We start from the raw sequence: 23,349 nt of genomic DNA on the forward strand, positions 1-23,349 counted from the left end.
AAGTAACCGAGACATTCTACAACTCTATTCAAAAGGACATGTGACAATGGTTCATGCCCCTGTGATTCTGCTTCAATCAATATACATTGCAATATTATTATTCCATTGAATTATGCAAATACATTTTCATTTAAATATAAGCAACTTTCTACAAATAGTGAAATGCAAAAATAGTTCATAATTCAAACGAACCGTTAATACACTAGAAATAGGTAACCGAGACATTCAACAACTCTATCAAAAGGACATGTGACAATGGTTCATGCCCCTGTGATTCTACTTCAATCAATATACAGTACAATATCATTATTCCATTGAGTTATGCAAATGCATTCTAATTTAAATAAAATAAATTGTTTACAAATAATAAAATAAAAAAAATAAATCAACGATACGGTCAGACACGAGCAACGAGAGAGAGGGGGGGGTTGGGGGGTTGGGGGGGGGGGGGGGGGGGGGATACGTTACAGTCTGGAGAGTGTACGAAGTTGGTCGCCTTCAATGTCCCTGTAATTGAAAAGATGACGATTCCAGACTTTTCATGCATTGACAAGGTGAAGTGATGTACAGCTGGTTCATTTTCCCACGAATCTTGGGGATTTACGCTATAAATATATACACAATTCATTATAAGAGAATCTGCTTCGTAGATATCGCATATTAATACTGTGTACTGTGTACCGTGTTGCAAAGAATGGTAAAGATGATATCTTCATGAATGGGTCATTCCAGAAAAAAGTGGAAATTTCGGACACAGTTGAAATGGCCGTATTTTGACAGGAATCCTTTAAAGCACTGGTCTATTTCCATCCTCATTCTTCGCCCTGTTAGTTTCAGATGCGAGCAGTGATTCGACACGATGCAGTTTTTTTATAAAATGTGTTTATCTGATGGGGACCTGTGATGTTGGGTCATTACCGTAATACTACTTAATTCTTGGTTTATCTATAGGGGATGTTTACATGCAAGAAGTTTTTGCTAGAATTTGATAGAGGACAATGCGGAGAAGAAAAACAAATGAACATAAAAATCATAAAAGAGCACTAAAGAAGAGATAATGGTCATCAAGTGGAGATTTTTTTCACCAGTGCTGTTTCTGACATTTTGTGATCTCGTTGTCACAAAGTCCTTCTTTCATATTCAATTTGTGTTTGCAAGAATATGACGGTTTATAGTAATACAATATTTTGCATATCTTTACTTTGCATTTCCTTAAGATGTGAAAGTAGGAGAAACGTTTTAAATCAATGTACGGTAGTGACATTATGTTACGGTTATGACATGATTGTTACGGTAATGACTAATGACATTATTTTACATAATACATATATGTACCGTAATGCTAATGTCATTACCGTAATGATATCTTAGTAAAGTCCATATATTGAAAAAGCCTACATGTATGTATCAAAAACAAGTCCACGATACGATAATATCGATATAAATATGTGTGTACATATCGTCAATTAATCGTTTTAAGTGGATAACTACATTTGCCGCTATGCTAATGTCCTTACCGTAACGTTGATGTCCTTACCGTAATGTCGATTTCACTACCGTAATGCTGATGTTCATTACGGTAATGACCATTACGGTGATGATATATTTATAGAAAACCCCGTGAATGGCCCCTCAGGCAGCCATAACGCAAATCATTCAAGGGCACATTTGAAACTGTCCTACATGGGCATGTTATCAGATCAAGTTTGAAACGTTGATCGTAAATATAGCTTAAATAAAGAATGCACGGTAATGACATTGAGAACATGTACGTCATAGGGCTAGTACTTACGAATCAATGTTTCTTCTTTCACCGCCATAGCAGCATGCTCGCCATGTCCTTTTGAAAAGAGCGCCGCGTTGAACTTTATAGACCAGTGAAGAACTACATCCCAAGGGAAATAACTCTTGTGTTTTTAACACGTTTCGATGGTATTACGGTAGTGACAAGTTTTTTAGGGACAGTTATATTCTTGTCATTACATACAATATGTGACAATATGAATGTCTACTAATGTTTGTAATATACAGCATGTATATTGAAGATATCAAAGTGACTAAGAAAGAAGATTTAAAACACTTATTATTTTGATAAATATGTGGTTTAATTAGGAAAGTCGGCCGAGGGACACGTATGTTTTGAGGATATTATGAGATGACTAAAAGAATATTTTAATTTTCTGAATAATCTTCAACCAAGGAAGTATACTAATAGTTTAACCTACTATCTAATATGTACGCAACATATTAAAAAAGAACAATATCAAGATTTCTTTTCTTTTTATGCATGTATTATACCAAGGGACACAAATTTCTGAAGAAATCTGGAATGGCCCGACTATGCACCCGGTCTGAAAGAGAATAATTAACAATGCGTTACAATTTTAAAGCGTTTAAGATGAAAATTAATTCATCGGTTTTATGTAAAACATAAACACTGAGTATAACCGTTCTCGTTGTCGATAATTCATTTCAATGTCGACAGAACTACATAATGTACCTACGACGAATAAAAACACTTGACTACTGAAATGATAGTCATTGTACATTGAACCTGTACCTGGCTTATCGCAGTGTTGTTGATACTGATAACACATGTTGTCTAATCCGAAGCAGTTACAGTTTATCATCAGTCACCAGTCACTCTAAATACAGTTTAAGTCCTCAGTCTGCATGGCAACATTAATTAACCGGAGGCATATGGATATAGCTTATACATAGTGTTTTGTACCCATATTGGATATACATTAACAAATTCAAAAAGATGTCAAATTATTGGGTACGGGTGAGGAATTGAACACTGATTTGAGATGAAGTGAGTATTCATTACAAAATGTTGATGAAATGTTTGATTATGGAACGAACTCAACAGTGAACGTTTCTACAACATGAATTTATTAAGACATTACACTTTGGGAGCCCTGTTTGGATTCATTCTCGTATTTTCGATATTGTCATACTGGTGTGTTGGACTGAGGGTCGAAGTCGAAAGAACCATAAACTACTATGTGTCTAGTAATGAGCACAACGTCATCATCATCAACCCCGACACGGATTCCGAACAGATACAGGAACCATTGCTTTTAATACCAAGGCAGTCATTTGACTATCGTAGAAAAAGGACACATAATAATCCTTATCAAAGAATAAACGTTTACGAAAAAAATCCCGGTTTTCGAAGAAATAATTTTCAACGTCGAAACTTCCTTCAAACAGCATGGATTTTTGTTTACCGAGAGAAATTATTCCAGATATAAAGTGTGCAATAATTGTTTTACAATAAATTTTGACTTTCTTATCGAAAATGACATCTGTATGAAAGCCAACTTTACGTTAGTATATCTGGTGTTTACTAAATACAGCAACGTAGCTCAAAGATCGGCTCTCCGAAAAACCTGGCTGTCAGACGTGAAAACAGCGAGGAACCAAACATACATATTTGTAACAGGAAATGGTCCAAAGAGTGACGACTTCAATATGAACACCCTAATCGATGAAAACGATAAACACAAGGATATTCTGCTGGTGGATTTTCTAGATTCATATGCAAATTTGACATACAAAACTATCATGGCTTTCAAATGGGTGACACGTCGTTGTCCTCAGACGCAGTTTGTAATGAAAGTGGATGATGACGTCTGGGTACATAAACCTCCGTTGATGCAAACACTTCGACGGAAGAACTTCGAATTTGGTGGTTACTGTATGTTCAATTCTTTTCCTTTCAGGAACAAGGACAGCAAATACTATGCTTCATTTGAAAGTTTTCCGGAACGTCTATATCCTCCATTTTGTTCTGGGACTGCATATCTTACAAAAATCGCCATCATACAAAAAATTCTGACGATGTCGCCAAATGTCCCATTCTTCCATCTAGAAGACGTTTACATGGCTCTCTGTTTAAGAGAACTGCACATCAGTGTCACTGCAATTAGAGGATTCAACGCCCAAAAGCTTATGGCGTCCAGTTGCATGAACAAGTCCCCATCTGTTATAACGAGCCACGGCCTCGGTCCTAATGAGTTAAAACAAATATGGAGAAGCCGATGCAACTTCGGAAGGCAGGTTGGAAAGCCAGAAGAGAACAGAATAAGACAATTACCTAATCACAGAGAAAGGGTGCCAGGCGTAAAGAACTATGCTCGGATAAATGACAATATCAACAAAATGATAAAAAGGCAGCAAGGTCTTCTACCAATCAACAAATTCAAAAGACATATGGGAAAACAGTGAAGCGTGTATGTGGAGTTACCCGCATTGATAACACAATTATGTCCTGCTTCTATAACTGTTGTATCAAGATGATATTGACTTTAATGTTCAAACAAAGAGTACTAGTATAACTATCTCATACTACAATGAACAATGTAAGATTTACTATTGTAAAAAACAATTGCTCAAGTATATGTATGATTGAATATTTTTTTATTTGTATTTCGATATAAAGGTCATAAAAGTGCAACAAACATTACTTTTGACATATAAAACAACAAATCAAATTGGGACCTACAATAAAATCACAATACTTGTACAGGTACTATGAAACAGATAAATACTAATGAAATGTTGTAACTTAATGATACACACGATAAGCAGACAAAGATACCGGGATCTATAAAGATACAGGGACGCTATAGATGCCCTTGAGATGACCTCAGACTAAAATAGTGTTGAATATCAATGTATGCTATCAATGACGCCAATCTAATTAAAGTTAGAATTGTAGTTTCAGTTCATACCTATGTGTAAATGGAGGGGTTTAGTTTGATTAGAGCTAGCCAAAAAATCAGTATATAGACTTCTATTTTGCATTACAGCTATTGTAGTTATTTATTTATAAACAATAAACATTCTCTGTTTATTTTACTTCTTGAAGTGGTATATATATTTAGACTTAATATCGTGGAACATTGCACCGTTTAAGTTTAATAGCACAACCAACGCATAATTATATTATACTCTGTCCACACACTAATCTTTATCATTGGAATAAATCAAGTTTGAAAAAATAAACTACTGTTATAATATGGCACAAAAACGCACAGAAGGTTAATATTTAGAAAGATTTCAATCAAAATAAACTAGGCATGGAGTATACAGTTGTAAATGTATACCAGTATTCATTCATTTATTAAGAAAATATTATATAAAGGTTCTCCTCAATTCACTGTTGTGTGTTGACTTTTTGATTATGAATGGTATGGTAAATACCAAATTTGTGACAGTTAAAAAAATATGAACAAGGGAAACAACTCTCATCTGATACATGGTTGTCGACACTGAATCGTAAACACCATTGATATGCTAATTTCTGATTTTACTAGAATTTGCTGACAGAGACATGTAAATGTAAGAGGAAAATATCAGAACACATTCACTTCAAACCAGTAGGCACATAAATCATTCACATGCAAATGGATTTCGATTGATAATTGTAAAATTAAATAAATGTTGTTCGTATATTGTAGCATCTGATGTCTATATTGCACACACTGATATTTACAATTGTATATCATTCATAATGATAAATGCATCATTTTACTACATTGATCATGTAATTTAAAAATAAATAATTTAGAATTTGAAGATAATTTCTATTGTTCAACATATTAAACAGAGTCTTTATTAGCATAGATTTAATCAGAATCATTTGACCAAAATATCCTTTATTTGTAAATGATGAAATTAGAATGTGCAAAAATATTAAAAAGAAATGATTTTTAGACTGGCAGTGTAGTTCAAAGAGAATCCAGTTCAAGATCACAATTCCTGCAAATCATATTCACAACAGTCATTTACAAAATCAATACCAGTATTGTAACTCCAGTTATCATGTACATGATATTATTGATGTTCGTTCAGAAAAATTAATGAAATACTATTTCACTATACATGTATACGAGTCAATATCAAATATTTCAAATGACTGACTAGACGAAACGTTATATTTCAAATGACAAATAGGAGGAATATCTCAGCACTGAAGATTATTATACACATGTTCATTATCCAAGATTAACTCAATTTGTATCAAAGTGGAATTTTGAAAGAATGAAATTTTCAAATAGATCTATTCTTGTTATATAAGAAATAAATACTATGAAAGAAAGAAAAAGATGAACTTTGTACCATAAAAAAATATTACCATTGGGAGGATTGTTCAATTCGACTTGCACGAGTATTCTATACAATTCAATCTGTACATCAACACATGAATGTTGACAAAAAATTTCTCCTTACAGAAGAAAATAGTTTACATGGAAATTCAAACTGAAAGCTAGCTTGCAAAAACACATCTCTTATGCAACACATCAACATACCAATATATACTGCATTTATAACATTAAAGTTTACACATAAAACTGATCTGATAAATTCAAAGCGCAAATAGTAGTAATAATTCCACACTTGGAAAATATTGACATGTGCTATGATATACAATGTATATAAGTAATGCCTGGAACAGCATCAAATACACTTATTCACTCTTACTATATACTAGTAAGTAGTTTTCATCTGTGCCAAATCAATTACTCTACAGAAAGATTAGTAAACCCTGACAAAACCTAATTACATATCATCTCTGAAATTGAAGGGTTAAGATCTTGGTAAGCTATCTCATTTTGCCCTGGAATTTCAAGGTGATATCCATATATATACGACGATACCCATATATATATAATGCTACACCAGTAAAACATGATAATACCATACCAGTCTGAGAAAAGGTTACAACTCTAGAAAATTAAATTGCCATCAGTGGGATGACGTAAGAACATAGACATAAAAAGCCTTTCCTAAATTATGCATACCTATATAATCCTCTTCTATTTCAAGTTGAATTAACTACTGAAAGATTTTACCCATTAAGGCACAGAAGTTCTTTGGCATGACGATAAAAATAACCTTTTACAGTAACCTTAGACAGACTCTTGTCAAAGATGTCAGTGATAAAATTAATAATTAATTAATTAATTAATTAAGATGTGTTTTTTGTTTATACTGTCTACGTTCATGCCTTATAACACTAGGATATAGTGCACAGTCAGGGGGAATAACTTGACTTCACAAAATACCACTAGATGGCATTTCAGTACCACCATATACCAATACTGTAACACAACAGAATATTAAGGAAATTTTTTTGTTTTAATGTGAATACATACACTGATGTAAGCTAACTAACACAAAAGTGTGGCTATAATGCTTTTGTAATTCAGATATCAAAAGCCTTAGTTGCCCCAAAATAATCTGAGGTTAACCAACATACAAAACAAATTTAGCAAAACATCTATAATTTCTGGTCCAAAGAGCCACAAAATGTACTGCGTTGAATTTTTAATGACAGTATTCAATGTGCTGATGCTAATTTTCTGTATTTTTTCCACTTATTCCACAGATCAAAATAACTGTCAATGGCTTTGTATGTATCACATCTAATTTGCATAATTTTAACTGAGAAAATGCAATTTTTATTTCACCAATTAAATTTGATATAGATAAATATGAAACCAGCATTTTTTCCTCACTGGTTTGGGACAGGCCCTTTTTGTCTTACTTTGGGAAGAAAATAGGTGAATTGGGAAAAAAAAGCTCAGGTGTTAACTACAAATTTTGGGGCTTAAATATGAAATAATTTCAATTGGAAATGGGGCCCATTAACAGTCCCCCAAAAATGGGGCCCCAAAGACCTGGAAACTAATGACATTTTGGGAACACTTCGCAGGATCTATTCCAGCGATATAAAAGGAAGGTGTTCAGAGAGTTTTTCAAGTATTAAAGTAAAAAAAGATGCATTCTAGTAAAATTACCAGTTCAGAATTATTGTTATGTAGCTAGTCTCATTCATATGTACCTTCTTTCTTCACTCTAAACAATTCAAAATGTCTTTCAAACCAAAAAACTAAATAACATATCTTCCAATGCAATCTTCATGATAAAATCCTCTTCCTTTACTGCACATTCCAAATAATTAGTTTGAGACCAAAACATAGATCATGCTGGAAAGAAAAACGGTTTGATTAGACAAAATGTATTCCATTTCATAGACATGGTTATGAATTATGGTAATGCTTATTCATTTCTTGCTAGTGCAACAGAAGAGGAAAATGTGAAGAAGTGTGATTTGGACCACCCAACTTTAAATTGTAATTAATGATTACCAGACTACCTAATAAGCAACCTGGTCACTGGAAGTCACCCCCTCTGAATAACTAGAATGGTCGAAATCATGCTACATTTCAATTGTTCAATAATTGTGAATCAAAAACCAATAGAAATGGAGACAGATAAATATGTATAGAATTATCAATATTATGTGGCATGATCAAGATATGCTGAAGGAGCCATAATCTGGAATATTAAAAAAAATCAACAAATTTTAACTGCTGGTATCTAGCTATATATATATATATATAGCAAGAGTAAAATTTAAACTACATGTACAATGAATTTCATTTTTTTTCTTAAAAACATGTTTATAGAGAAACTATAGTTTTGATCATTATGATCTTGCATACCTGTACAGGTAGTAGAAGAAGGAGATCAGGTAAAATGCTAGTTTAACCCATCCTTCCTTCTGAGCTCGACTAAGTTCATCGGCATTCATGATAGTAGTAGGATCATATAAGCCAGGGCCACTCATTACCGGTCGATGTATGTACCTGTGAATAGAAATTGTAAAACATTTCTCGGTCAATTGCAATCCAACCTTGAATGATGTGAATGTCATAAAAGAAAATCACAAAGCAACTACTTCATCATAATTTTACAAAGTGTCAGTTCTGTTCTCATTATTTGTAACTTTCCTTTTCGATGTCAAAAATTGTCACTTCAACAAGATTTTGTGGACAGTCACATCAGAACTGTCTAATTCAGATAGTCATTTCCAGAAATCCTTACAGATTTCTTCACAAATATACTATCAAGATAAGTAATATTTTGGTTTGTTTTTGTTTAACGTCCTATTAACAGCCAGGGTCATTTAAGGACGTGCCAGGTTTGGAGGTGGAGGAAAGCCGGAGTACCCGGAGAAAAACCACCGGCCAACGGTCAGTACCTGGCAACTGCCCCACGTAGGTTTCGAACTCGCAACCCAGAGGTGGAGGGCTAGCGTTAAAGTGTCGGGACACCTTAACCACTCGGCCACCGCGGCCCCTATAAGTAATATAACATTTCATTTTATAATTACAGTATAATTGTAATGGCAAGTGTGCTTTTAAAAGTGATAGACTTGATATCTGTTTCTCTTGACAGATTAAGTTGATACACAAACATCAGAGATTTTTTGTGCTATTGTCAAAACAGCAATTAATTGGAATGGTAATTATAAATTAAATGCATCTGTACATGTCTTTCCTATTAAATATAATTATGTAATAAAAATAAATTTTACCTTCTAATATGGTACGTAATGAGAGGTACATTAAGAATGACAGTTTTCCACTGCATGGCAAACACGAACAACACCGTAAAGAATATGTGAATAAAATACTCCGGTAACACCAACTGAAATGAGAAGAGATCTAGATACAACATGTTTTTTAAAATTAAGATCTGAATATTATGATTTCACAATGTCCAACAAAGTATTATATATTTTATTAACAAATTTACAGTTCAACCTGTCTATAAAAGTCACTCAGACATACTCAAGAAAGCATAGAAAAGTGGCCTATCTGATATAGAAGTTCTTCCCATACACAATGAACCTCAATTCTAGAATAGACAGCCTTTGTAGACAGGCTCAAACTATAAAAAGTGGCCTGGTTTACGATAGTTAAAATTCCAATTTCTGAAAAAAATCATTGATTTTAATAAATGTACCACTGTTAAAGTACTTACCGGGTTTAAACTGCTACATTGATCGACTGGATTTTTGTAGTCTGTCTTTAATTCATCAAATGCTATAATCTGAAATAAAATAGATGTCAAATAATTAAGTATTTTCATATATATTACTAAATTTTAGGCTTATTATAACAGTAGGATTACTGATATACGTGTCAGCTCTCCAAAATTGGTAATGAACAGTTAATGAAAGGCGATTCATGATCAGATTCTAATGAGAAAGGTTTTTTTTTCAGTGAATGATTCAGATCAGATGCATAAGAAATTATGTAACGTCACTTACAAATAGGTATAATCAATCATTTCAATACTTTATTTCGAAAATTACGAAAATATCAATCAGCCCATATGCCTGTAAGATTTTTTTACGCCAGAAAAACCCCACCTCAAACCCTTAAGATTAACGGCAATCATGTATATTCAATTGTAAAGAACTGTCATGCAATGACACTGACAGTGGAAGTCCGGCTTGATAACGAACTAGTTTGCTGCATTATTTTGATATTTGCCGTAATAAATAGCCATTCTTACTCATATATATATTCTTGATATAATACTTACGTGAAATATTGCGAAAAATATCAGCACGGCTGATAAAATAAGTGCCAAAATGTAGCAAAACGCCGCAAACGTGAACGCCATTGTTAGAGCGGAAGTGACCTGTGTCCAAATTGTACAAACCGGAGACGGTTATGCGAATCCGGAGTATCAACATAAATGGAGAATATGAATGCATAAAACAATTTATAAACAAATATTCATACAAAGGTTTACTTGTGCCTGATCCAATTTGTGTATTTGCAACTTAAATTACATTTTGTAAATAGGTCAAAATCTACTTTCGTTTACAGCAGTCTTTTTTACTCTCTTTCAGCGCAATGCAGGAAGAAGGGCCCTGCATGGATCCTTCCTTCGAATTACAATATCAATTAATCATTTTAACCTTTATACTGTTTTTTTATACATAAACTTTTACGCATGTTATATTCATTTAAAATTTATGATTTAATTACTTCAACATTCTTTTAGCTCGTATCCGGCACGTCAAACTTCTATTTCATATAAAATCACAACTGCATACAAATATAAACTTGCATTTTAAAGTAAAACTTCAGGAGCATAATACCTCAGGCTTATACATTGTATTCGACGCACATATTTATCACGTTCTACTTAGTCAATGTGTGTCGAATATGTTTTTCAATGAATCTCGGACGTAGGAAAAATTATTGGAAGATTTAAGTATTAAAATATTCATTTTTAAGAACTTCATAATATTATTCATTATGTATTAATTATCTTCCACTTTATTTTCAAAATTTAACCTTACATCTTGGTTTCCAAATATGCCATTTTGTAGAAAGAATTATAAGATTAATTAATTATCAATTATGACTTTCGCTTAATGGTTAACCAGAGGCCAGTCACATGCTCACTTCATTGTACCTGAATTCGATTCAATTCAACTTTAAAAGCACTTTGCTTATTACAAATGTATGTTTGATGTTTAAGCATGAACAACCTGGAAATAAGAACAGAAATCATACAAAATACTGAATCAAACTGAATGATACGAGGGCTTTTTGATAAGTTGTGAGCCTCGTATTCTTCAAAGGATTTGAATTTTGTCGGACATATTGTATTACGTTTCAACATAATTCCCTTCAGCATCTATACATTTTTTCCCGTGGTGTTTAAGGGCCTCAATGCCACTTTTATAGAACTCTTTCTTGGCTGTTCAGAAAGTCATCCTCTGCATGTTAGGGTTAGGGTACCTGAAATAGCTGTTACATTTTGGAAAGAAATGAAAATCGAGATCAGGTGAAAAAGGCAGATGCTCAATCAGTTTAAAAGTCACAATCGTGAATGGCAGCCATGACAATGACAGACTCTTTCAATACGAGGCTCACAACTTATCAATCAGCCCTTGTAAATTAACAGATCTGGAGTATGATCCTTGTATTTGACGACGCATGATACATGTATTTGTAGATTTGTGGAATCACTTAGAGTTGGGTTTAAAATATCTGGACATAGAGCTTGTATCTAACCGATTGGTGAGCTTCATGGGAGTGGAGGCAATGGAAAACAAAATGCAATTCATCGCCAAGCGAATTACATATTGTACAAAGTCTTTGCATTCTTGGAATGCTTTTTTATTCTACCTTTAGCTAACTCGAGGTCCAATTCATACAATCTGAAGTCCTTTTTGATAGGTTTGTAAAAACAATAGTTTATTACTCTCGTTTAGAGAATTTATTTTGTCGACAAGTAATTTGTTTTGTTCGCTTCTGAATTTATCTTGAATGTACATATATCTTTAAATCGCATTATGATTTAAAAAAAGAGGAAAAGTATAATTTTAAATCCTGCAAATTGGATATTTCTGATGCATTGCTTACAAATGTATACCAATTGTAGATGCCATTGTTATGCGTATCCTTGTTTACTGCATGTGTCGCTACACAATGAGGATTTATACATGTACAGTATTATTATTTGTAATTCTCAGAAAGCAATTGCAGACTTATATTATATGACTCTCGATTGGGAGTTGAGTAACCTTGTTATCTATGGGACGCAAGGTTAACTTCTTTTCAACAAATACCTACTGACCTCGCAGCAGCTAGGATCATATGATGACACCTTAGAGGAAAACAAAACGCTGAAAGACAGAGTAGGGAAGGAAGTATAAGAAAAATGAGTGCTGGAGACATATTGTACACTTGTCCTAATGGATGATTGGAGACCGTAACCATTCGGAGTTAAACATAAGACAGCGAGGATTTCCCCTCCTACAGGAGCAGACGAGGGTAAGAGACAGGATACTCCGAAGGCCAGATAGTCTGAAAATGGGTAAATATTGTGAAAAAATGTTTCAGAATTGTATATGTAGTAATTGCATATACATAAATCCACAAAACATATTCCTGAAAGTTTGTTACAGGTTTCGGTAAAAATGATAAAAATATAAGTGCCGCGAAGCAAAAAAAGTATGAAATTATTGTCATTTTAAATAATGAATGTGAGGGAGTGTTTGTTTGTTTTTTCAATGTCCATTTCCGGGAATATACTAGTATACATTTACATACATTAAAACACAAAAGATAACAATACATATTTGTTGAATACCCGAAATATGCTGATGTCAGCATCTTCCTCATCAATATAAAAACAAACCTTCCGCCAACACATACAGTGCACCAGTATAATTCCACCAAGTATTGTGAAACACCATTTTTATTATTATTATTATTATTTTGGACTTGGATCCATCACAGACAAGAACCTACTCCCCCGCTATGCCATTGAGATGAACGCACTTTTTGTTTTCGCGAGCGCGAGTTTCTCTAGATCGAATTCTTCCCGCCACACAAGATTTACCCGTTTCATAACAATCGGGCTTTCGGACTATTAGGACACAACGGTTCATTACTAATGATTTAGCATTGTTTTGTCATAGATATTAATACGATTTCTGCTAGAAAAGTTCCTTTCACAATAGAAATATAGCTTTATGAACGATTTAATATGTGCATATTTTGTATAAGCAGCCTATATGACCATAAAGGGGTTTGACCCTAGTGACCTTACTAGTTAATTAGTGATACCAGACAACATGACGACAGTTTAAATTCTCTTATTTAGATCATACATGTATGATAGTTTTGGACTATATTTGGAACCTTCAGACTGTAGGGCCTTCGAATAAGATTATTTAAATAACGACTTCATGTTCTCCGTCACATTCTGTGAGTGAGGGATGAAAAAACATTCTCATTTTCATATAGACGCGTGTAAAATGGCCAGAGTGCAAACATTTTTTCTAAAATTAATTTTAAGCTGAATAAGGAGTTGGCTACAGGAAGCATAACAGAGTATTGCTCACCTCACACTGTAAAAGTCTCTAATTTAATCAATAGCTTGTAGAAACCTGCTCTAACGGCCACCTTGAATAAGCGGCCACCTCCGTTAAGCGGCCAGTCTGTGGTCCGCCCGATGGAAAACACTATATAATGAACCTTAAATAAGCGGTCACCTGTCTAACGCGGCCAACGGCCATAAAAATCTGCCCAAATTGTTGTATCGTCCTGTTTAAAGCGGTCATTTTGTGCGGAAGTAGACATCCGCAATGATCATATGACCAGGTATTTTTATCAAATTCATCAAAACTTTGATCTTTGTTGGTTTTCATTTCAAAATACACTGTACATGGTATATTGATATCAATATCAATAAGTGCATTATAATATGATAAATTCAATAAACTGTTGAAAAAAGAATTGGGCAATAGGCCGTTTCTGGCCAACCTGGTTTAAGCAGCCACCTGTTTTAAGCAGGCAATATCTGTCGGTCCCTTGGGTGGCCGCTTCATACAGGTTTGACTGTACCTGTATACTGATAATCTGTGAATCTATCATCATGTCTACAATTACCTTATCAGATCATAGAGATGGATATATTGATGAGGATTTTTACGTTTAATCTCACAGATAAACTCTATTCTGATGTATCAGAGGTACCTTCCTTCGTTCACTCTGTCACGGTAAATAAGGATCAGCTTTTAACAATTAATGTTCTGTCTGAAGTAGGTAGGAGCAGTTGTTAGATTTCCTCTCAGAGCGGTGGATGAAAATGTTCAGATAGACACGGAGGACACATTTAAACACTGACTCAACAAACAATAAAATAAATGTAGTTTTTATTTTTGAGTTTCTTTCAAGCAATTGCAAGATTAATTAAAACTCAACGAATTCATCATCATCAAGCGAATTACATATTGTACAAAGTCTTTGCATTCTTGGAATGCTTTTTTATTCTACCTTTAGCTATCTCGAGGTCCAATTCATACAATCTGAAGTCCTTTTTAATAGGTTTGTAAAAACAATAGTTTATTACTCTCGTTTAGAGCATTTATTTTGTCGACAAGTAATTTGTTTTGTTTGCTCCTGAATTTATCTTGAATGTACATATATCTTTAAATCGCATTATGATTTAAAAAAAGAGGAAAAGTATGATTTTAAATCCTGCAAATTGGATATTTCTGATGCATCGCTTACAAATGTATACCAACTGTAGATGCCATTGTTATGCGTATCCTTGTTTACTGCATGTGTCGCTACAACATGAGGATTTGTACATGTACTATTATTTGTAATTCTCAGAAAGTAATTGCAGACATATTACATGACTATCGATTGGGAGTTAAGTAACCTTGTTCTCTATGGGACGCAAGGTTAACTTCTCTTCTACAAATACCTACTGACCTCGCACCAGCCAGGATCATATGATGACACCTTAGAGGAAAACAAAATACTGAAAGACAGAGTAGGGAAGGAAGTATAAGAAAAATGAGTGCTGGAGACATATTGTACACTTGTCCTAAGGGATGTTGGAGACCGTTACCATTCGGAGTTAAAAATAAGACAGCGAGGATTTCCCCTCCTACAGGAGCAGACGAGGATAAGAGACCGGATACTCCGAAGGCCAGATAGTCTGAAAATAGGTAAATATTGTGAAAAAATGTTCCAGAATTTTATATGTAGTAACTACATGTACATATTTCCAGAAAACATATTCCTGAAAGTTTGTTACAGGTTTCAGTAAAAATGATAAACATATAAGTGCCGCGAAGCAAAAAAAGTATGAAATTATTGTCATTTTAAATAATGAATGTGAGAGAGTGTTTGTTTGTTTTGTCAATGTCCATTTACTGGGATGTACTAGTATAAATTGACATACATTAAAACACAAAAGATAAAAATGCATATTTATTGAATACCGGAAATATGCTTATGTCAGCATCTTCCTCGTCAATATAAAAACAAAGCTTCCGCCAACACATCCAGTACAACAGTTTAATTCCACCAAGTATTGTGAAACACCATTTTTTAGATTATTATTATTATTATTTTGGACTTGGATCCATCACAGACAAGAACCTACTCCCCCGCTATGCCATTGAGATGAACGCACTTTTTGTTTTCGCGAGCGCGAGTTTCTCTAGATCGAATTCTTCCCGCCACACAAGATTTACCCGTTTCATGACAATCGGGCTATTAGGACACAACGTTAACGCTTCATTACTAATGCTTTAGCATTGTTTTGTCATAGATATTAATACGATTTCTGCTAAAAAAAGTTACTTTCACTTAGAAATATAGCCGTTAAGTTTATGAACGATATAATATGTGTATATTTTGTATAAACAGCGTATATGAACATAAAGGGGTTTGACCCTAGTGACCAAGTGACTTTAATTAGTTAACTAGTGATACCAGACAACATGACGACAGTTTAAATTCTCTTATTTAGATCATACCTGTATGATAGTTTTGGACTATATTTGGAACCTTCAGACTGTAGGGCCTTCGTCACATTCTGTGACTGAGGGATGAAAAAACATTCTCATTTTCAGATAGAAGCGTGTAAAAATGGCCCGAATGCAAAATTTGTTTCTAAAATTAATTTTATGCTGGATGAGGAGTTGGCTACAGCAGACATAACCAGAGTATTGCTCACCTCACACCGCAAAAGTCTCTAATTTAATCAATAGCTTGTAGAAACCTGCTCTAACGGCCACCTTGAATAAGCGGCCACCTCCGTTAAGCGGCCAGTCTGTGGTCCGCCCGATGGAAAACACTATATAATGAACCTTAAATAAGCGGTCACCTGTCTAACGCGGCCAACGGCCATAAAAATCTGCCCAAATTGTTGTATCGTCCTGTTTAAAGCGGTCATTTTGTGCGGAAGTAGACATCCGCAATGATCATATGACCAGGTATTTTTATCAAATTCATCAAAACTTTGATCTTTGTTGGTTTTCATTTCAAAATACACTGTACATGGTATATTGATATCAATATCAATAAGTGCATTATAATATGATAAATTCAATAAACTGTTGAAAAAAGAATTGGGCAATAGGCCGTTTCTGGCCAACCTGGTTTAAGCAGCCACCTGTTTTAAGCAGGCAATATCTGTCGGTCCCTTGGGTGGCCGCTTCATACAGGTTTGACTGTACCTGTATACTGATAATCTGTGAATCTATCATCATGCCTACAATTACCTTATCAGATCATAGAGATGGATATATTGATGAGGATTTTTAGGTTTCTTCTCACAGATCAACTCTATTCTGATGTATCAGAGGTACCTTCCTTCGTTCACTCTGTCACGGTAAAGAAGGATCAGCTTTTAATAATTAATGTTCTCTCTGAAGTAGGTTGGAGCAGTTGTTAGTTTCCTCTCACAGCGGAGGATGAAAATGTTCAGATAAATACGGAGGACACATTGAAACACTGACTCAACAAACAATAAAATAAATGTAGTTTTTATTTTTGAGTTTCTTTCAAGCATTTGCAAGATTAATTAAAACTCAAAGAAATAAACCCACGATTTGTACATACAGTGCAATTTCATTAACTTTATTGGCAATATAATGATTTGTCATGACAACTACATTATCTTTTACAGCGGTGTACATGTGATATGGCAAAATGAAATGGTATGAACACATATATATTATAAATATGTCTTGTGTGTGATTACCTCATGGTAGATGTTTAGAAATGTTAACGATCTGGCAAAACATTTTTTAAATGTCGACAAAAGCCTATCGGAATTCAAACAAATAGGAAAACAGAAAAAGTCTGTAATCTAATCATGCATGTACTGTAAATTTAATGATGTTTTAAGACTTATAAAAATTTGCACCATTGATTGATAAAAAAGAATAATATGAAGAATTTGAAAATAATCATATATATCTTGTGCAGTTCAATATTCTTACTTTTTTTTTATAATGTATGCTTTAACAAAGTTCACATTGAAATAAAATGTTGATACAGTATTCAGTAATTTTGTATGTTAATACTGTTGTAAATCAAAACTTTCAAAGGAGTAGACATTTACACAATATGTACAATTGATGAATGACAGTAAATTGATACGATTTAATGAAAATAACTTTGAAACCATCTTCACCATCTTGTAACATCTGAACCACTCTCACAGAACTTGCATTGTATTTCATTCCATTCACACACTCATTTCTTTCTTCTTTGTAGTAATGCTTTGAATGTATGCCACCTCGCACCATATCACAAACAAATGATCAGTCACATAGGAAAAGTCTATACACACAAGTACATAATGTATATGCCTATGGCCATTGCATCACACTGGTAAGGGTCTCTCAGAGAATGAAAAGTACCTTATTTCATATCACTATGCAACTCTGCAACCAACAGGTTTACTTTTCTTATTGGAAAATGCAGTTGTTTGATGATTTCCATAAGCTGCACTACCCCCTTGCATCAATTATAGTTATAATTGAAGAATTGCTGATAGAACTGAATATCTTCTCTGTGACTCTTGTGAACCCTCTGTATCAGTTTCCTCCAACTCACATTGGCCAGAAATGGGCTCAAGCATAATAATGACTCGGATTTATGCTAACATCCAACTGATAAGATAAGAATCTAATTCAGATTTGGGTAAAATCCAGAGAAGTTCTCCAGTAACCAACATCTTGAGTCTTAAATATTCATATATAAATAATCTTCCTCACACACGATTGAGTTTTGTGACGACCAAAACACGTAATGTTTGATCAAATGCTGTACACACACAGAGCCCTTCCTTGTCAGGACTCCAGTCTAGAGAGCTTATTGGTTGTGTAGTCATGGTGATATTTTGAAGAAGGTTCACAGTGCCAGGTACTCCACCTTCTCGCCCCTCACTGTCCTTTTCCACTCGCTGACCAGGATATGAACTGAGGAAAAATATAGCATTATACATGTACTCTATGTCATCATAAACAGAACTAAATTATTCCGTGATGAAATCTCAACTGTTGTAAACAATGTGAATGTGGTCATACCAACATGAATTCAGTATACATGGAAATTGTGTACTTTATTATCAATTAAATGCATTTTAATATTATCAATTAAATGCATTTTAAACAATCATTTTGCGATTGTACTTAACATTTAATGAAGATGTACCATGTAGCTGACCCAGTTTTTAAAGACACCAAAAGTAAGACTAACAAGAAATCAATGATGGATATTATATCTGTAATGTAATGCATTAATGAATGCTAGAATATGATACATATATTTTTATTTCTCAGACTGTTATTCAAGTTTCTTTTGTATTTTTGAAAATAATGAAATATATAAAACATAAATTTTTTCGCGAAATGGAAATAGCACATTTCCATTATTCACTTGTAAACATTAGAATTAAATGACTATCAAAAAAATCAAAACCATAATTGTCTTCAGTGATGACACCTTTCCTCTCTTTCTAAACTTACTATTTCCACAAGTAAAGAGAACCGTTTCCTCCCATGGACATGAATACGTCTCTGTTTTGTGGTAAATGCTTCACTCCCCATACGGTTGATTTGTGTGCCTGCAATTGATACAGAAATCATACTTCAGTAAATAACATGACAACCAAATAAAGTAAAACCTTACCGTTAATTTAATATCATATTGAAAATGTTCAGTGAGTACCTATACTCCTATAACATAAGAGGCCGCTGGTCGGCCCTTTTTCTATCGGATATGATTTTGCTGACTGTGACATGGGGCCTGTCAAAAGTATCTTGCCGTGTAAAACCTCTAATATTGTTGGAGTATAAGTACCCACATTTCTATTCAAGATTTAAGTACATTGTGAGTTTCCAACAAACCATCTGACCAAAAAGGTCTTCAGAGTGTTTATAGTAAAATTATCAGCCTGGATCTTACTATTTTAAGAGTGAAGTAGCCAGTGGGTATTGTATACTGGTTTGTTTGTTAGGGACTTAAATGTCCTCGAATCATCCAGGCAGGGTCAAAGGAGGACAGGTGTGGTGAGGGTAATCAATAGATACAGGAGAGAAAATATGAAAATGATCCAAAGTGGTGCAATATTTGGGTCATTAGATAATTTATTGGGAGTCTGCAGACAGACAAAAATAAGGGGGCAAAGGAACAATAAGAGAATGATCCTTAGTGAGGTAGAAGCTTATTGTCTCTTCAGTGTTGCCTAAATACAAGATTAGACACAGAAAAAAAGTCACAATACTGAAGGGAGGTCACATCCATCAACATGCAGTAGGAATGTGGAAATAACAGTTTTAATCTGGTGGTCTCTGATATCCCCCAAAAAGAAGAAATTGCAGGAACTAGCCTAATGGAGTGGGAGAGAGGTAAAATATGGTAAAATATATCAAGTAATTGACTGCAGACATATTATTTCCCAGACTGATACGGTTGCTGCAAATACTGTACCTTTTCTGTCACACTAGCAAATCCTTTCGTGGGGTGCTGTGTCCTCATGTCAAATATATGGAATTTTGACTCTAATGTTGCTGCTGCTAGCTTGTTCATACTGATATCCTTTCTGTCAAACTCAACTCCACAGACCTTTGAAATATACAAAGATAAGCACATTAAAATCTACTTTAAATTTCTATCATCCTAATCCAAGACACAGCTGTCATAATGAAATAACAGAAATGCCATACTTTTTTTTATATATGACATCTTAATGTTTTATAAGTATGTTATCACTGAGTTTTTACACAAGACATTATCTCAGATAGTGTTTATAGATGGAACTAAAATACCGACTCCACTTCCGTCGTGTTACATGCCCAAAGGATTAAAAGTAATCAAATGAAAACAAAGATGAGCAACTCCTGAATCCAGGTTTAATATAGATATCCTCCTAAGCCTAGTAGATGAAACACAACATATATGAACTTAGCAGGAAGTTGGTTCTTTGACAATCTCTCCATCTGGAGATTCTTCTTTTTTTTGTTATATTAAAAGTGATGATTAAGCAAACACTTACACCGTTCTTTACATTTTTCTCCCAGCGCAGTTGCATATTTCTTAGATCAAATAACTTGATATCTCCATTATCATATCCTGCACAAACACATCTGTCTGACTGGTTATAGGCATGACCTTAAAAGAAACAATACATTGCTCATTATTCAGGAGAATCAATAGCATCTTATGCTTGTAATATCATCTATCTAATGTCCAAATAATAGTGACAATGTTATAATTTAGGCAATCACATTTACTATACAAAAAAATTTCTTCTGTCCTGGTAACACCTGAAATGTTAGAAGTTTTTTTCCTAAAATTGAGAGTGGGTTGAATTACCAAATGCTACTGTCCAGCAGTCCCGTTTATCTTGCCCCTCTCCCGGCTCCATTGTCGCCACAGGTTCATTCTTCTGACGGGGGTCCCAGACCTTGACAGCACCTGGGCAACAGAAAAATATAAATCATATAAAGTGCTTTTATCAATATCAATCTGCTAATCTTAAGATTTATTTTTTTCATGTCATAACTTATCCCCTTTGGTATACTCGCTTGTCCTTTCATAAGATTCTTGATAATAATAAAGATAACTAATTTTGACATATTAGCGTTGAGTAGTTACTATGAACACTCTACATGTGAATGACATATCTTAAATCACTTTTCTTAACCAAATCTTTTGATACATTAAACAAAATTGAATCTAGTCGAAATTTCAGCATTACAGGCTGCTGAATTGGTTAGAACGTTATATTATTATCATTCATAGACACCTGCCATTTGCAGACATTGTCAGGGACCCTTACAAATCACAATATTTTAAGCTTAGAAACAAAATTTGTGAAACATAACCAATCTTTTAAGACTGCTAAGAAGAATTGCATTCTGTCTTACCATCTCTGCTTCCTGTGACAATTTCCGGAGCCCCCTCACCAATCCCTAGACCACCAACACCATCAATAGCATTGATTATTTCTTTATGTCCTTTCACAGAGTAAATCGGTAGTTCTGGTTTTTCAAGATTCCTGCACAATATTATGGATGCAAAACATATATTATAGATTTATAAAAGTCATGCATATCTACAGGAGTCACTTTTTCCAGTAGTTTCTATGTACAGGTCATTGCAGGGCAATACAGGCTAGATTATTTTTAACATTTTTCTATCAATGAAAGTAGTACATTCAAAATTGCTTAAAAACAAGCACTTTTGAGCAAATGACTATCTTTTAGTTAGAACAATGTTGACTTCTTCAACATCTTAACTTTCCTTCTTCTTTATGTAAATTGTCAATTATAACCCCACCTCAGCACTTATACTACCAGTTACTGAACCATTAAGAATTAATACTGGAACCTTTTATCATCAATTATGCATGTTACCTACAATTCAATAGATGATCTTCAACACTCTTTTTCTTACCATATGTGCATTTTCCCATCAAAATCTCCAGTTGCCAGATATCTCTCTTGTAGTTTGGAGGCTCCGAATGTGCCACATTTAAAGCCTTTCGACTTTTCCACCTGAAGACAAATATATTTTTGGTACTCAAAATGTTAAATAGTGATTTTTATAGCAATTAGTAAGTGCACACAGATAAAGAAGTTTACCATGAATAGGTAAAATAAATGTATTTATTCTTTTTCAAATGTCCAGAATGATGACATAATATTTCTGTTATATATACATTTATTGCATCTTTAAAAAGCATAAAATGCATGTGAAAGATTTCGCTCCTTCGCTGTACAGAACAGAATACACCCGATGTTGGATTGTGTTGTGTATTAATTGATAGTTGCATAATGAGATGTGATGCATCATCATTTTGGGCATTTGAAGATTCATCTACATTATCAAAAAACTTGTGCAGTTCAAGGAAATCAACTACAACAGAGAGCAAATATAAATCACTGTTATTTAATATTTATAGTTATAACTCTTTAAACCTGGATATTTCAGACAAAGATATTTACAAGTAGCATGTTCACTGAACCAAAGGTTGATTATGAAGTATTATGCGTCACATTGTTCAATGTATGTTATATGAATCTTTCATGAGCTACATTGTAAACACACGCGTTCAAATGTAGTTGTTTTTTATTTCAACATCTACCTTTGATGAAATGTCACTTTTCAGGCAAATTTACAACAGTCCGTTTAATTGAATGATTAAAACACATGATTAGGTAATGTTTCAAACCTTGAAATATGAAGAGTTCAACTAAAAGTCTTACAGTGACATTTGTTGGGGGGGGGGGGGGGGGGGCTCTTATATCATTCGTATCATCAACTATAAATTTGAACTGGCCGTGTAAAATATATGTGCGCTTTCAAAAGGTAGCATAACTATCACATCACCTCTTTCACAAGAGCTACGTCACCATGTGAAACCTCGTATATCTGTATGGCACCGGTTCCGCGTGCATGGTTACCGAGGACCACGAACTTCGCACTGGATGGTATCCATTTGGCGTCGAAGAGAGTGTAGTTGAGCGACTTTTGGATATGCAGAATTATTTGAGGTTTATCCATGGTTATAAGTCTGATCTCTGGTGTCGATGCAGTGTTGATTTGGTTCAAGAATAATCGCAATAGACAAAACAAGCATAAACAAGAAAGCGAGATTCTTCTGGAAGCCGAACGGAAGTTGAAACTTTTTACCTCC

General features: G+C 34.0%; 3 protein-coding genes across 3 annotated transcripts; 1 reads left to right on the forward strand and 2 right to left on the reverse strand.

The window, feature by feature from the left end:
- Positions 1-2,346: 2,346 nt before the first annotated feature.
- On the forward strand, positions 2,347-5,560 carry LOC117323443 (beta-1,3-galactosyltransferase 5-like). Its single transcript, XM_033878679.1, has one exon. It carries the CDS (start codon positions 3,316-3,318, stop codon positions 4,231-4,233), a length of 918 nt encoding a protein of 305 aa, XP_033734570.1. The 5' UTR covers positions 2,347-3,315; the 3' UTR covers positions 4,234-5,560.
- LOC117323447 (protein cornichon homolog 1-like) lies at positions 4,409-10,529 on the reverse strand. Its single transcript, XM_033878682.1, has 5 exons — positions 10,411-10,529; positions 9,844-9,912; positions 9,395-9,507; positions 8,520-8,663; positions 4,409-8,000 (listed from the first exon to the last, which is right to left on the reverse strand). Exons 1-5 carry the CDS (start codon positions 10,489-10,491, stop codon positions 7,973-7,975), a joined length of 435 nt encoding a protein of 144 aa, XP_033734573.1. The 5' UTR covers positions 10,492-10,529; the 3' UTR covers positions 4,409-7,972.
- Positions 10,530-17,915: 7,386 nt separating this feature from the next.
- Positions 17,916-23,348, reverse strand: LOC117323445 (WD repeat-containing protein 92-like). Its single transcript, XM_033878680.1, has 8 exons — positions 23,043-23,348; positions 22,107-22,207; positions 21,578-21,708; positions 21,024-21,125; positions 20,704-20,819; positions 20,139-20,273; positions 19,175-19,272; positions 17,916-18,625 (listed from the first exon to the last, which is right to left on the reverse strand). Exons 1-8 carry the CDS (start codon positions 23,214-23,216, stop codon positions 18,418-18,420), a joined length of 1,065 nt encoding a protein of 354 aa, XP_033734571.1. The 5' UTR covers positions 23,217-23,348; the 3' UTR covers positions 17,916-18,417.
- Position 23,349: the final 1 nt, after the last annotated feature.

The sequence above is a fragment of the Pecten maximus genome, chromosome 3 (assembly GCF_902652985.1).
Source record: "Pecten maximus chromosome 3, xPecMax1.1, whole genome shotgun sequence".
Taxonomy (NCBI): domain Eukaryota; kingdom Metazoa; phylum Mollusca; class Bivalvia; order Pectinida; family Pectinidae; genus Pecten; species Pecten maximus.